The following is a 13,230-nucleotide window of genomic DNA, read 5'->3' on the forward strand; positions in this document are numbered from 1 at the left end:
TCTGTCTGTCTGTCTATCTATCTGTCTGTCTATCTATCTGTCTGTCTGTCTGTCTGTCTATCTATCTGTCTGTCTGCCTGCCTGCCTGCCTGTCTGTCTGTCGGTCTGTCTATCTGTCTATCTGCCTGTCTGTCTGTCTATCTGTCTGTCTGTCTGTCTATCTGCCTATCTGTCTGTCTGTCTATCTATCTGTCTGTCTATCTATCTGTCTGTCTGTCTATCTATCTGTCTATCTGTCTGTCTGTCTATCTGTCTGTCTGTCTGTCTGTCTATCTGTCTATCTATCTATCTATCTATCTATCTATCTATCTGTCTGTCTGTCTGTCTGTCTGTCTATCTGTCTATCTAAATTCAGTTTCATTTATGTATCAGACCCATACCATACAGTTTAATCGCTTAAATATGTTTAAAAGAGTTGTTTACATACTGTAGACTATTCAATTTGCAATAGCATTAGAGAAAAATCTGAAATATTGTGAGAATTACCCAGATGTGACACAAAGACATGGGTGTCCCCATGCTGTTGGGAAAATGATGCCACAAGATTTGCTTGATATCAGGTTGCCATAAAAGTTCAACTGTAGACAACATTGTATCTGGGATGCATACTAAATCGATGTGCCATAAAAGAAGGTATACATGCTCTCATCGGACGTGCATACCACTCACTCTCTCATTCACAGAATGACCCATTCCTGTATGCCTATCAGAAGCATTGGATGTGTTCTGTTCGTTTGATCTGAGTTTTGAAGTCTTCTTCACATGTAACATACAAGGAATTTAGTTGATATTATAAATGTGATAGTAACAACCAAAGCATATACAGCTGACCCTGGAAGAAGACGGGTTTGGCCCAAATGGGCTTCCGTTCATATGGTTTTCTTGTCCTTATCGCCTTTGTTGCGATTCCAGGGACCACACGTCTTGCGCTATCAGCTGTCTGTCAGCGTGTTGTCCTGCGGTGGTTTGTGTGTTACTGGGATGCTGGAAGCTAGGTCAGTGGTATTTTAAGTGCCAGCAGGGTCGCCCACAGCGAACAGGTTTCAGCCGAGCTCCCAGTCTAAGATGGATCGTCTTAGAGAAGAGCACCATGCTTGGTAAAGTAGCGGGGCAGCAAAAAGAGGAAGGTCCTCAAGGAGATGGATTGGTACTGTGGCTGCCACAAGGGCTCTGCACAGGAGCAATGGTGAGGATGGCAAAGGACCAGTCTGTGTTTCTCTCTGTTGCATCGGTCGCCATGGCACAACAAGAACAAGTCTTGTCAGTATCAACTGAAAACACCGTGCGATGCTAACCATCTCCAGGTCAGCAGTTGGCCCCTCCAGTTATGTGAAAACGATCACCTTCCTGTGGTATGTGAAGCAGAACTCACACACTTGAGCCCTCCCCACAATAGATACAGGAAAAGGATACCCTTTGTACAAGTGGACCCTGGCAGTTCAATACTGTGGTCAAGGATCAACTATAAATTACATGTGGATTTTTGACCGAATGAGAGTTTGTGTTCATCGGAGTAGACTAGAGAAACAAATCCAGGGAGATTCATATATGTATAAGAGTTGTAAATAAAGGGTAATTTTACATTAAAAGCCATAAGTCCGATATTAGCCCATATACCAATCTCTAAAGTCCTCTTCAGACTCACGAAACACATGTCATGATGCCAAATGCAGGACGGTCACAGGCCAGTGGGTAGAACGTCTTTGGATCCAGTGGCGTTGTAAGCTTCTCAGCACTGGCAGGGGTCTCCATGTGGGGTCTCCATTTAGCTTCTCCAGTTCTCAGGACACATGGTCTATCAGCATAGTACCATGTGTCTTGTCAGTAGAGAATCTCCAAGGGAGTGAGCCCAGAGAGAAAGAGTCTGTTTCCCACCGCCAATGAGGAAATCCAAGAATTCCCAGAATCCTCAGGGGAAGGCCATGCCCACCCAGAGGCCTCATTGGCTATATCCTGATTGACAGGCTAGGCTCTACCCTTTCACTCATAATCCTCTCGACACCAGATTATGTAGCTACCACAGAAGTCAACACTCCAACCCCCTACATTGTTCGAAGGTTAACTGTAAATCAAAATTCTTTTCTCAGTGATATTTCTAGTATTATGCAAGTGAGGTAGGCCGAGTTGACTAGAGAAACAAATCCAGTGACACTCATATATGGGTAAGAAAGGGCATTATGTCAAGAGTAATGATATATCAAGAAAACACCCCAGTCTAGTCCAACTCGAGTCCTTAAGTCCGCTACTAGTCCACAAGTCCCTCTTCAGACTCACGCAATGATGCAGAGTGCAGGAAGATCAGAGGCCAGTGATTGCAAGGTTGTGTGGAGTCAATGGCAATGGAAACATGGCAGGTCTCTGGCAGCTCTCAGGGTGGCCAGCAAGCAGGAGAGTGAAGGCAGAGAGAGAGGGGAGGTTCCCTGGGCCCTCCTAGGAGAAGCCATGCTCACAAGGAGGCACCATCAGGTTGCGACCTGATTGACAGTTTGAATGCCTCCCCCACACTTTTATTTACTTTTATTTGTTCACTTTTACATATCTTCAAGTTGACATAAAAGTGTGTAACCACCACACCAAGTAACAGGAAAATATTTAATTTCCCATAGGAGCGTTATGAGATTTGTTGTTGTTGGGTGCTATTTGATTTTTTTACTCACAATCATCCTGTGTGACAGGGTAAAAATGCTCATCGAGTCCCGTAGGTGGTGCTTCTTACAGAAGCAGAGGGCTAAGTCTTTCTTGTACAGGGCCATGCTGCTGGCTTCAACCACACCCTTTCAATTAGCAGCCAAGCCCCAAAACACCGTGTCACAAAATTCCACTCTAGGAGCAGAGAGTGATATAGATATTATAATGTAGACGCTGGATCTTATACTTTTGTCTAGGATTATTATTTTTAAACATTCGTGTGCACGTTGGACGAAAGTTTATAGAGCAGATCCCCAGTCTGACATTCAACAATTCTGATTCATCTCATCTCACTCACCCCACCTCCTCCCCATGTTTCCTGTTTCCATCCGCCTTCTTTCCCAACCCTCGGAACGCTGCCCTTGAGTCAATGCTTCCCTTCTGATCTGAAATGGTTGATGGTTCGAAACTGTGCAGACCTCACTACTGTTATTCTTTCCCTATAGACCAGGCTACTCTGGGGCTGAAAATTGAGCAAAGGCGGTACGTTCAGTTGCAGACATGAACAGTGACCAACGGTCTCTGGGGTTCCACCGGTATCTCTAGGATCCGTAAACCTGGTTTCTTTCATAATTTTGCCTTTTATTGTACTCCCCCCGCCCCCATTCTATTTAGGCTCTTCTAACCTACTCCCTTTCAGAGCAGTCGGTAGTGATAGCTAACCCTTCTGGTCTTGAGGTCAAGGAGAGGGATGTTTGAGGGGCATGTTAGTCAATTTGACCAATTGTTTCCATTTGTCTTTTGATTTTTATCACTCCTTATTTATTACCTGAAATTAATTTGATGGAACAGTGCCCAAATTCTTGGTTCTCTTTCATTCGGGTAAGTTGATATGTATTTTCATCAACCATTGATGCATTTCGCTCCTGTTATCTTCAGACATCTGCGAGTCCCCCTCCTCTCTTCTTCTATAGCCCCAGTCATGCTCACATGAAGTCACGTGAGATTGTCCCGTGTGTCAGAGGGAGCGCACCGCTCTGTCTCCTGCTCTGGATCCTGGTTCTGCTGTTCCTTGGTGTTCCTCTGGTTCCTGGTTCTGCTTCCTCCGCTGGTGTCACAGCTGTTGCCTCGATCAAGGCGGCTCAGTGCACCAGGATCTTGGGGTCCAGAGGACACAGACCACTTCTGGCGCCTTTTTGGCAACTCCCAAATTTTTCTTTGCATTTATTGTGTTTGTATTACAACTTCCAAATTGATGTTGCTGTAAGTGCGTAATTGAACTTTGAGAATTAACTTTACAACCTAAGTTTGTTTTGTTTACCTAATAATTATTATATCTTCATTGTAGAGTCCATATGATTTCAAATGGAGATCAGGTGTTCTATAAGAAGGAAATTGTTTTATTTTTTTTCTTGATGGATAGGTATATTTTTCTTTACCAGCTCTATTGCACTCTCTAACACAATGTTAAAATACGGTTGCTTAATATGTGCAAATTATGTTTCAGCACATAATTTCACTTATTTTAGACCATTTTATTGACATATAATTCACATGCTATCCAATTGGATGGTTTAACCATATTGAAAAGGGTTTAACAATCATCACTCCAGTCAATATAGAACATATTCTTCATTCTTATACTCATTATTAGCACTCCATTTCCCACCAAACCTCATTACCATAAGCCTAAGAAACCGTATATAACAGTTTTGATGACAAATGGTTCACGTGTCATACACGTTCATAGTTCAGTTGTGTTGAGAAGAGTTGTATAATCATCACCACAATTCGTTTCAGCACACTTTCTTCCCTTTTTAAATTCTTTATTAGCTCCCGTTGGGGGCCCATCAAGGCAATGTCAAGCCTTCCCCCCAAGAGCAAGTCACCCTTTCTGATGCTCAGAAGAGAGAGGTCTCAAGTGGAACACCCATCCTGCACCTTGACTGTGGATCTCCACATCAAGTCTTCAGGTCTCATCTGCTCTCGACATGAACAAGGTGAAGCTCATCCCGTCAGGCATCCCTCTGAAGAGTGGGTCACATGAGAACAGGCTCTACTAGGAATGTGAGTCTCAGAGAAGGGAGGTTGCAGCCAAGGACACACAGAGAGGGGACGAGAGATCCTGAATGAAACAGAGATGACATTTAGCCCTTCAGTGAGCATTCAAATGAAATACTCCCTAGAATTCAAAGACAGATCCACCCTAGAGCAGGAATCTATGACCATGGACACAGGGAGCCCTGAGGAGGCATCATAGCTCTGGAACTTGTTCCCAGGAACTTGGGGGACAAGATGCTGTGGATAAACAATGACAGACGCATTATAGGGTCTGTTGAATAGAAAGAAAAAGAAAGAAAGAAAGAAAGAAAGAAAGAAAGAAAGAAAGAAAGAAAGAAAGAAAGAAAGAAAGAAAGAAAACAACTCTGAAAGTCTGGGCAGGATCAAGAATCATATGTTCTCCCCAAATTTCCCTGCAGTTCTCTCTGTAGTCATAGCTACAGCGGACCTAGCCTTTCCATGTGGAGTTCGCTGGGAATGATTGTCGTGGCGAATCTGAGCTTTCAGAGTACAGCCTAAGTCTGCATCTTCCTGAAGCATCGCAGGGTCTGCCTTGAGGGTGGGCAATGCTAAGTGTCCAGCAATGACTTGTTGAGAGAGGAGCTAAGGGAGCGGAGTGAATGGCCATGGGAGAGGGGGCACTGAAGGGAAGTGACAAAGCGTTGGTCACTTCAACCTGAAAGGAATGACTCATGTCAGGTACAGGGTCCCCTGTCTTCTCCTGTTCAAAGGTGTGAAGAACAGGTTGACGTAGCCTGGGTCCAGTAAACCTCAATTCTTCCTGAAATGTCTCTGTAAGTGCAGGACCCACTCAGTGTCAGCCCTGGGGAACTGAGAGGCAGGATCAAGGGGAGGAGACGTTTCACTTCCTGTGAGGTGGCCGTCATGACAGCACCATGAAGGACAGAAGTCATTCTCCAAGTGTCCACAGCCTGTGAGCCTGTCTCTCCTGTTGGATGCCGGGGTCTCGCTGATCTATGCAGATAAAGACAGCGTGTGGAGCGGCTATGGCCACTGTGCTCACCTCCTTGCTCTGCCTGGGTAAGGTCTTTAGAGGGTGAGGAAACCCTAGTCTGGGCGGGACCCCTGGCTCACAGCCAGTTCTAATCTGTGCAGGCATCAGGAGGCAGAAGTGGGGGACAGGGTGTGCTCAGGCATTGAGGACAACCCTGGGATTTGTCCTGGGATCTCTCTTCCAGGGCTGAGTCTGGGCCAGAAGATCCACGCACAGGCAGGTGAGTCCTATGGGGTTTTCAGAGATGTGAGTTCTTGGAACTTGGTGGTGGTATGTCTGCAAGGTGAGTGTGTGTGTGTGTGTGTGTGTGTGTGTGTGTGTGTGTGTGTGTGTGTGTGTGTGAGAGAGAGAGAGAGAGAGAGAGAGAGAGAGAGAGAGAGAGAGAGGGAGCACGAGCGATGCGTGTGTGTGTGTGAGAGAGAGAGAGAGAGAGAGAGAGAGATGGGGATGAGAGCAGGGGGAGACAAGGTTAGTAAGAATCTCTTACATTCCCTTTCAGGAACTCTTCCCAAGCCCACCATCTGGGCTGAGCCTGGCTCTATGAGCCCCCAAGGGAGACCTGTGATCATCTGGTGTCAGGGGTCCCTGGAGGCTGAGGCATACTTTCTGTATCGAGAGGGAGCCAGAGGGCCATGGGGCAGACAGCTCCCACTGGGGCCCAGGAGCAAGGTCAAGTTCTTCATTCCACGAATGACCGTGGACTATGCAGGGCGAGCTCACTGTTACTATCTCAGCAACTCTGGGGCGTCAGGACACAGTGACCCCCTGGACCTGGTGATGATAGGTGAGAGGACCCTCAGGGATCCAACTTTAGGGTCTCCCTCTCAGGGAGGGTGTCTGCTCTCTCCCGGCCCCATACTATGTGATGCTGAATGATCCCTAAGCCCCCATGTAACACACCTGCCTCCTTCTGTTCCAGGGGTCTATGGCCAACCAACGCTCTCAGCCCTGCCGAGCCCCGTGGTGACCTCAGGTGGGACTGTGACCCTTCAGTGTGGCTCTTGGGTGGGGTATGACAGGTTCGTTCTGTCTCAGGAAGGAGAACATGAACAGTCCTGGCTCCTGGACCCACAGCGGCGCTCCGATGGGCTTTTCCAGGCTGAGTTCAGGTTTGACACCGTGGTCCCCAACCAGAGGTGGACATTCAGATGCCATGGCTTGTACAGGAACTACTCCCATGTCTGGTCCACACCGAGTGACTCGCTGGATCTGCTGGTCTCAGGTGAGGGACTCATGACCTCCCCCTTGCCTGACATAGGATCTGGGTGAGCAAGGAGGATGGGGAGTGGGGAGCTCATGGATTCTGAGCCAGAGAAATGGGTGTATATCCATGGTGACACTAGTAACTCCGGGAGGGGGACACGGGTGTTTGGAAAAAAAACAATTCTCACGGAAGCCTACTGCTTGCCTTTCTTAGGATTGTATAGGAAGCCGGAGCTTCTCCAGAGCCTGCCGAATCACCTCTTGGTCTCGGGAGAGCACCGGACCCTCCGGTGTCTCTCTGATGTCAGATATGAAAGATTCGCTCTCTTCAAGGAGGGGGGACTTGACTTTCAACAACAGCTGGCTGTCCCCCACGGCTGGCAACCCTTGATTGGGATCTCTCAGGCCCACTTCCACCTGGGCAATGTGACCCACAGCCATGGGGGAAAGTACAGGTGCTACGGTGGATACACCCACTCCCATGAGTGGTCAGCTCCCAGTGAGCCCCTGGAAGTCCTGGTCACAGGTGAGGAGCTGCCATTGTGTCCATCCGGGTACTCTCACACCGCACCGGCAGAAGGAGTCCTTGGGGTGATTGTTAGGGACCTAGGATGTGGACAGAGAGAACAGAGAAAGAGACAAGGATGGGGCTGGGTGGGAGAGGAGCAAGAAAGATCTCACAGAGAACCGAGACCAGGGAGACACTGAAGGTATCTCGTGAGTGCACAGGACTGACCTGTGGTGGCCGGGAGCAGCATCTGACCACTCCTTCTTCTCTCCAGGAGAGCTCCCTTATGCGCCTTCCCTCTCGGTGTGGCCAGGCCCTGCAGTGGTCTCAGGAGGAAAAGTGACCCTGCAGTGTGCATCGTCGAACCAAGCAGACGCCTTCTTACTCTTCAAGGAGGGGGGAGAGAAGCGCCTCCTGCACCTGATGGCCCGGCCGCAAGGCAAACAGAAACAGGCCAACTTCACCATGAACCCTGTCACCTCAGCCCACGCAGGGACCTACAGATGTTACGGTTCACTCAGCACGTCTCCCTACATCTTGTCATGGCCTAGTGGCCCTCTAGAGCTCAGGGTCTCAGGTGAGGGTCCCCAGTTCCTGTCCTCCCTCTGTTCTCGATGGTCAGTTCAGGGTGTTGTCCCCGCGATTGTCCTGAGCGATGTGGAAATAAGGGGAGCACCAAGCGGGGTTCTGCAAGGGGAGGATCCAGCCTGTGACCAGGAGGAGGACGTAGACCAGGATCTCCCACACCTAAACAGCCTTTCTCTGAATGCTTAGCCATGGCTAAGGAGAGAGAGAGAGAGAGAGAATGTGGTGTGGGAGAATTGACAAGGCATCTTTCTTTTTTTTTTTCATAATTAAATGGCTTATTAATGACGTTAACAAAGTGCAATGCCAGTGAGAAATGATCAGGGATGAGCTATCCCGTTCTGTCAAGTTTAATCAATGGCCAAAGGGCACACCACTCTGCTATAAGTTTCAACCTGAGCACATTTAGCTGAAGCTCTATTAGTTAGCAGAACCCCATTCCCCAATTAAGTGCTCAGAGGCACTCCATTCCACAAGCCAGTTTCCTGCCCCAAAGTGCCAAGCATTACTTGCTCTGTGGGTTCAGGGACCCCTCACTCTGTCTCCTGCTCGGGATGCTGGGTCTGTTGTTGCTCCTCTAATGAGAGAGCTGACTCTGGCTGGGGAAGGGTCTCTCCACAGGGATCTCATATCCACAAGGTGTGCTCCATCCTGGCTCTTGCTGGTAATGAGATCCCTCTTCCTTCCCTAAAGGACTCGTACACAGCAGGATGGCATTCCAGGGACTCTTATTTGAAATTCCTCGCAGGTGAATCTTAACAGTATCTTGCCCAACTTTCTTACCAAACCCCGACTTTGCCAACCCTTTGCCAAAAGAGCAGCATTGACTATGTCACCACCACTACACCCATATGGTTGCTAAGTGCCATCAGGTTCATACCTTGTGTCGTTTTTTATGAGAAACTGCCTGTTCCTGCATCACCTGTACAATTGTGTCCATTGATAGAGCCTCTATGTCAATCTATCTCTTTGAGGGGTGCCTTATTTTTTTTTTTACTTTTTAACTCATTTTATTGGAGGCTCTTACAACTCTTGTTATCAACCAACATCAATTGTATCCAACATATCCGTACATATATTCCATCGTTCTTTTCTAGACATTTACTTTCCATTGAGCCCTGACAGGGCATCTTTCTTAGAGGGAGCTGGCACATTGCATGCCCATCCATTCTCAATCATTCCCTACTATCGTCTTCGTCTCAGAATCAGAGTCCCTGGGTGTCCAGTCCCTCACCACCAGCCCTTGATTCGAGGTGTGGTGAGTAAGAATCATTCTTGGGACTCTAGAAGTTACTAAAGTCACCACAACCCTGCTCTCTCTTCATGGGTAGAGCAGTATCCACAGTAGAGCAGGTGTGAGGGTGGACGTGAGGGTCAGGGTCAGGTGGGCTCCAGTGATTGTATGAATGGTACAGTCTTTACCTCTGTAATTGTCAGAGGAGGAGAGTTGGTGGTCTGGGCTTAAAAGGGATGTCCCCAAGATTGAAGGTGTACCGAAGGGTCAGCCCCACAACTCTCCCCATGCAGATGTCCCCAGAGCCGTCACTACTCCCGAGATCCAGGTACCAGGAGCAATGACACTGGAGGCATTTATTCTGGGCCATGGTGGATTTTCTAGGAGGCAAGAGCTGAGCTCGTACGATTTCAGCCATCCCTTGGAGCTTGAGATTCTGAAAGAACCCTTTTGATGTCTGGCCCTGGGTTGTCACGTCTGAATAATGGAACTCTGCCTGCCATTAGAATTCAGAGTCACTCTCCTCTGTGATCTCTTGTGCGCCAGTCCCAGCAACAAGGTATAACTACAAGCAACCGAGACACCATAGGGAGGCCTACACCGGAGAACGGCTCATCACGGAAGCCGATCACAATGCTGACAGGAGTCGGGAGATGACCAAACAGAACATAGAGGGAATCAATTTGAAGGCCATGGCTTACAGAGGGTAGAAGGAATGTTGGCTTGAGGCACTTTCTCTCCTTATCCTCTCTGCTTTCCTTGTTCTCAGGACCTCCTGTTCAAAACGGTCCATCATTGAAGATGCCAGAGCCCAAGAGTGGTAAGTACCCTGGTCTGTTCTGCTTGGGGAGTGAGATACACATAGGATGCCAATGACCAGGTCCAAGGGAGGAAGATGCACATGTGGCCTGTGCTGATCCTCAAGGACATGTCTACCCCACTGTTTCCAGGTCCGCCTCTGCCAGATTACATCCTGGTGACTCTCATTCACACGAGCCTGTCGGGCTTGCTGCTGTTGGTCACAGGGGCGCTGGTATGTTTAGCATGGCACAGCCAGAGAAGAAACCAAGGGGCCAAGTGAGGATGGAGCTGCAGGCACCCTTTGGGCTTACAACATGCTCAGAATCTTGCACACGTAAGCTTTTGATGCACTCGAATGGCTGGCAAACCTAACTCGTAATTGGATTTGTAAATAAGGAAAACAGGGTTTTTTGGGGGGGCGGGGCAGAGATGTCCCCCGCCAAAGATCAACATCCTTCTGTTGCAAAGGAAAACATGAACTAGTGTCATTCTGGAAACTCAGAATTCAAGACTAGCCCTTTTTCTCATTCCTGCCATGGGGGTGAAGATGCCCTATGTGGATTTGGGGGTTTCGTGGTGGTGGGATTCGGCTGGTTCGCACCGGTTTTGCAGAACTGATAGCTAATTTTTGTTGAGTTGGGAGAAACAGTTGTTATCATGGAACTTGTAGTCTGGGTTCTCTCTATAGTGCTGCCAAATGTGGAAATCAAACATTTACAGAACTTACTCTTTTTTAATATTCATCTGCACAACAGTGTATTCTAAGTAATGTTCATTCCGTCCATAAGTATAAAAATTAGACAGAACTATGCTTGTCGTATTTATTTTAAAAATTAGACAGAACTATGCTTGTCAAGTTTATTTATTCATTTCATAAAACTTGTTATACTCTTGATGAAATACTATACTTTTATTTCCTTGTGTTTGTTACATCAGTCGACAAGCATAAATTTAAAAAAAAATCATTTTATTGGAGGCTCGTACAACTCATCACAATCCATCCATCCATCCATTGTGTCAAGCACATTTGTATATCTATTGCCATCATCATTTCAAAACAGTTTCTTTCTACTTGAGCCCTTGGTATCAGCTTCTCATTTTTCCCCTCCCTCCCCCATCCTCCCTCTCTCCCTCATGAACCCTTGATAATTTATAAATTAACAAACATAAAATTTAAAGACAAAAAGTGTCGTACAACCCAAGGGTGACAAGCTGTCATTCATTTCAGCTTTGTGATACACCTCAAATTCCCATGAGATAATTATGAGTGAATTAATTAATTCCTGAAAATGTTCAAAGGTCTAAAAATATTGTCAGAACAGTTGCTGTAAGCTCAGCAGAAGTGGAAAGGGGTTTTTCAAAGATGAACCAACTGTATTCAGAGAAGAGAAGTCACCTGTTTCAAATCTATCAAACGACTAGTGTCTGATTGGATAACTCAAAAGGAATTTGATCCTCCTCTTACAGTGAATAGATGGTTAAGGCTAAATTACACAGTCGACGATGCTCGGATAAAAGCGAATAATATTGCTAGTGAGGACATCAATCAAAGAGCAATTTGGGAATATCTTAATTGTCAGTTTCATTGGTTTTTGCCAGGTCTCATGTTGTCTTTTTCATTATTTTAAAACTCTTATCATCTAGTGTGTGTGCCTCTTATATTGTTCTTATTTAAATATTAGCATTATGAAATAATAAAGTTTCTTTCGGTATCTTTTTTAAAATATACTAAAGTAGTCACTAGGGCAGCAAAGTGGTTGTTAAATTATTGGAATCCCACCCCCGTCTTTAGTCCGTTGTCCATAGGATTCATTACAGGTGATCCTTGGTTGTGGATCCTTCTAGAGCTTTGCTCTGTGTTGAGACATATCTCTTCTTGTTCCCCCTCTATTCGTGTAGAGATAGGAAATGAGTGAGTTATGTGTGGCGTTGAGAAGCCAGTGTCTGGCACATGCCCAGAGAAACACAGCCCAGTGGAGAGCTGATTGGCAATAAAGAACACAGCACGTGAATGTATTTGAACAACGAACCCCCCAGCTGATCACTGTTCACTACAGAACTCACACCCCAGAGAAGCAACCGACGGAGAGGGTGGAGAGTCTTCTTTGCCAATGGAGTGTGATTATGTAACTGGAAGGGAAATGAGGGCCAGGTGAAGCCCAAAATATCATTTCACCATGTCTCCAAGGGATCACAGAGAGTATGCATTCTAAGCCAGTAGTTCCCAAGCTTCCTGATGTGGCGACCCTTTAACACAGTTCCTCATGTGGTGGGGACCCTCCACCATAAATTATTTTCGTTGCTACTTCATCACTGTCATTTTGCTACTGGGATGACTTGTCAAGTAAACATCTGACAGGCAGGATATAGTTTCATTGTTACAGATTGAACAAAATCAAAGCATAGTGATTAATCACAAAAACAATATGTAGTTATATATTGTGAAATATTTATTTCTAATAAAAAATCCATGAAATTGTGTCTTGAAGCATGGTGTGACATGGGTAAAAGTCTTCAGGCCAGGTACTCGCGTGGGGTGGTATCTGCATGTGGGTGGACCCGCATGGAGACGGAGAGAGGGGCGGTGTCTCAGTTCCTAAGACCATTGGAAACCGGTGTTTTCCGATGATCTTAGGCGACCCCTGTGAAAGGGTCGTCCGACTCCCACAGGGGTCGTGACCCACTGATTAAGAACCGCTGGTCTAAACAGATCGTGCTTTAGGGGAACCCCAAAGATTTAGTTTCGGTGTAAAGTAGTTCCAGGAGTCGATTGGAGTTAAGCATTGGTGTGATATAATTCAGCTTTTCGATGTGTTGCGTTCCACTGAAAGGGTCCAATAGGGGGACTGTTAGCAGTTTCCTGCCAGCTTTAATCCTCCGCTCTTTGTTTACAAACAAATCCATGCTCCTCACGTCATGCGTGCAGCCTGCAGGCCAATCGATGACGTCATCACAACCTGCAGCTGTGAGTGTCCGCCCAGAGGCGCAGAAGGATCCGACCAGAAAGATGCGCAAGAACCCTCCTGCCTAAAAGAGTTATGAAGATCTTACAAAACCCAAGATGAGTCTGTCCTCTCTGATCCCTCTGGTACTGCTGTCTCAGCACGCACTTAACTGCTCTCGCTCTGACTACTTTCTGGATTCTCCTGTGAGAATCTCTCTCTCTCTCTCTCTCTCTCTCTCTCTCTCTCTCTC

General features: G+C 46.8%; 1 protein-coding gene across 1 annotated transcript; it reads left to right on the forward strand.

Moving 5' to 3' along the window:
• Nucleotides 1-5,696: 5,696 nt before the first annotated feature.
• LOC101646431 (leukocyte immunoglobulin-like receptor subfamily A member 6) lies at nt 5,697-10,315 on the forward strand. The gene is made up of 8 exons (XM_045292392.1): nt 5,697-5,730; nt 5,889-5,924; nt 6,204-6,488; nt 6,624-6,926; nt 7,122-7,433; nt 7,690-7,992; nt 10,004-10,054; nt 10,185-10,315. The coding sequence occupies exons 1-8, from the start codon at nt 5,697-5,699 to the stop codon at nt 10,313-10,315; spliced, it is 1,455 nt and encodes a 484-aa protein (XP_045148327.1).
• Nucleotides 10,316-13,230: the final 2,915 nt, after the last annotated feature.

Source organism: Echinops telfairi, unplaced genomic scaffold (genome assembly GCF_000313985.2).
Source record: "Echinops telfairi isolate 266 unplaced genomic scaffold, ASM31398v2 ScPeMD7_655;HRSCAF=1070, whole genome shotgun sequence".
Classification (NCBI taxonomy): domain Eukaryota; kingdom Metazoa; phylum Chordata; class Mammalia; order Afrosoricida; family Tenrecidae; genus Echinops; species Echinops telfairi.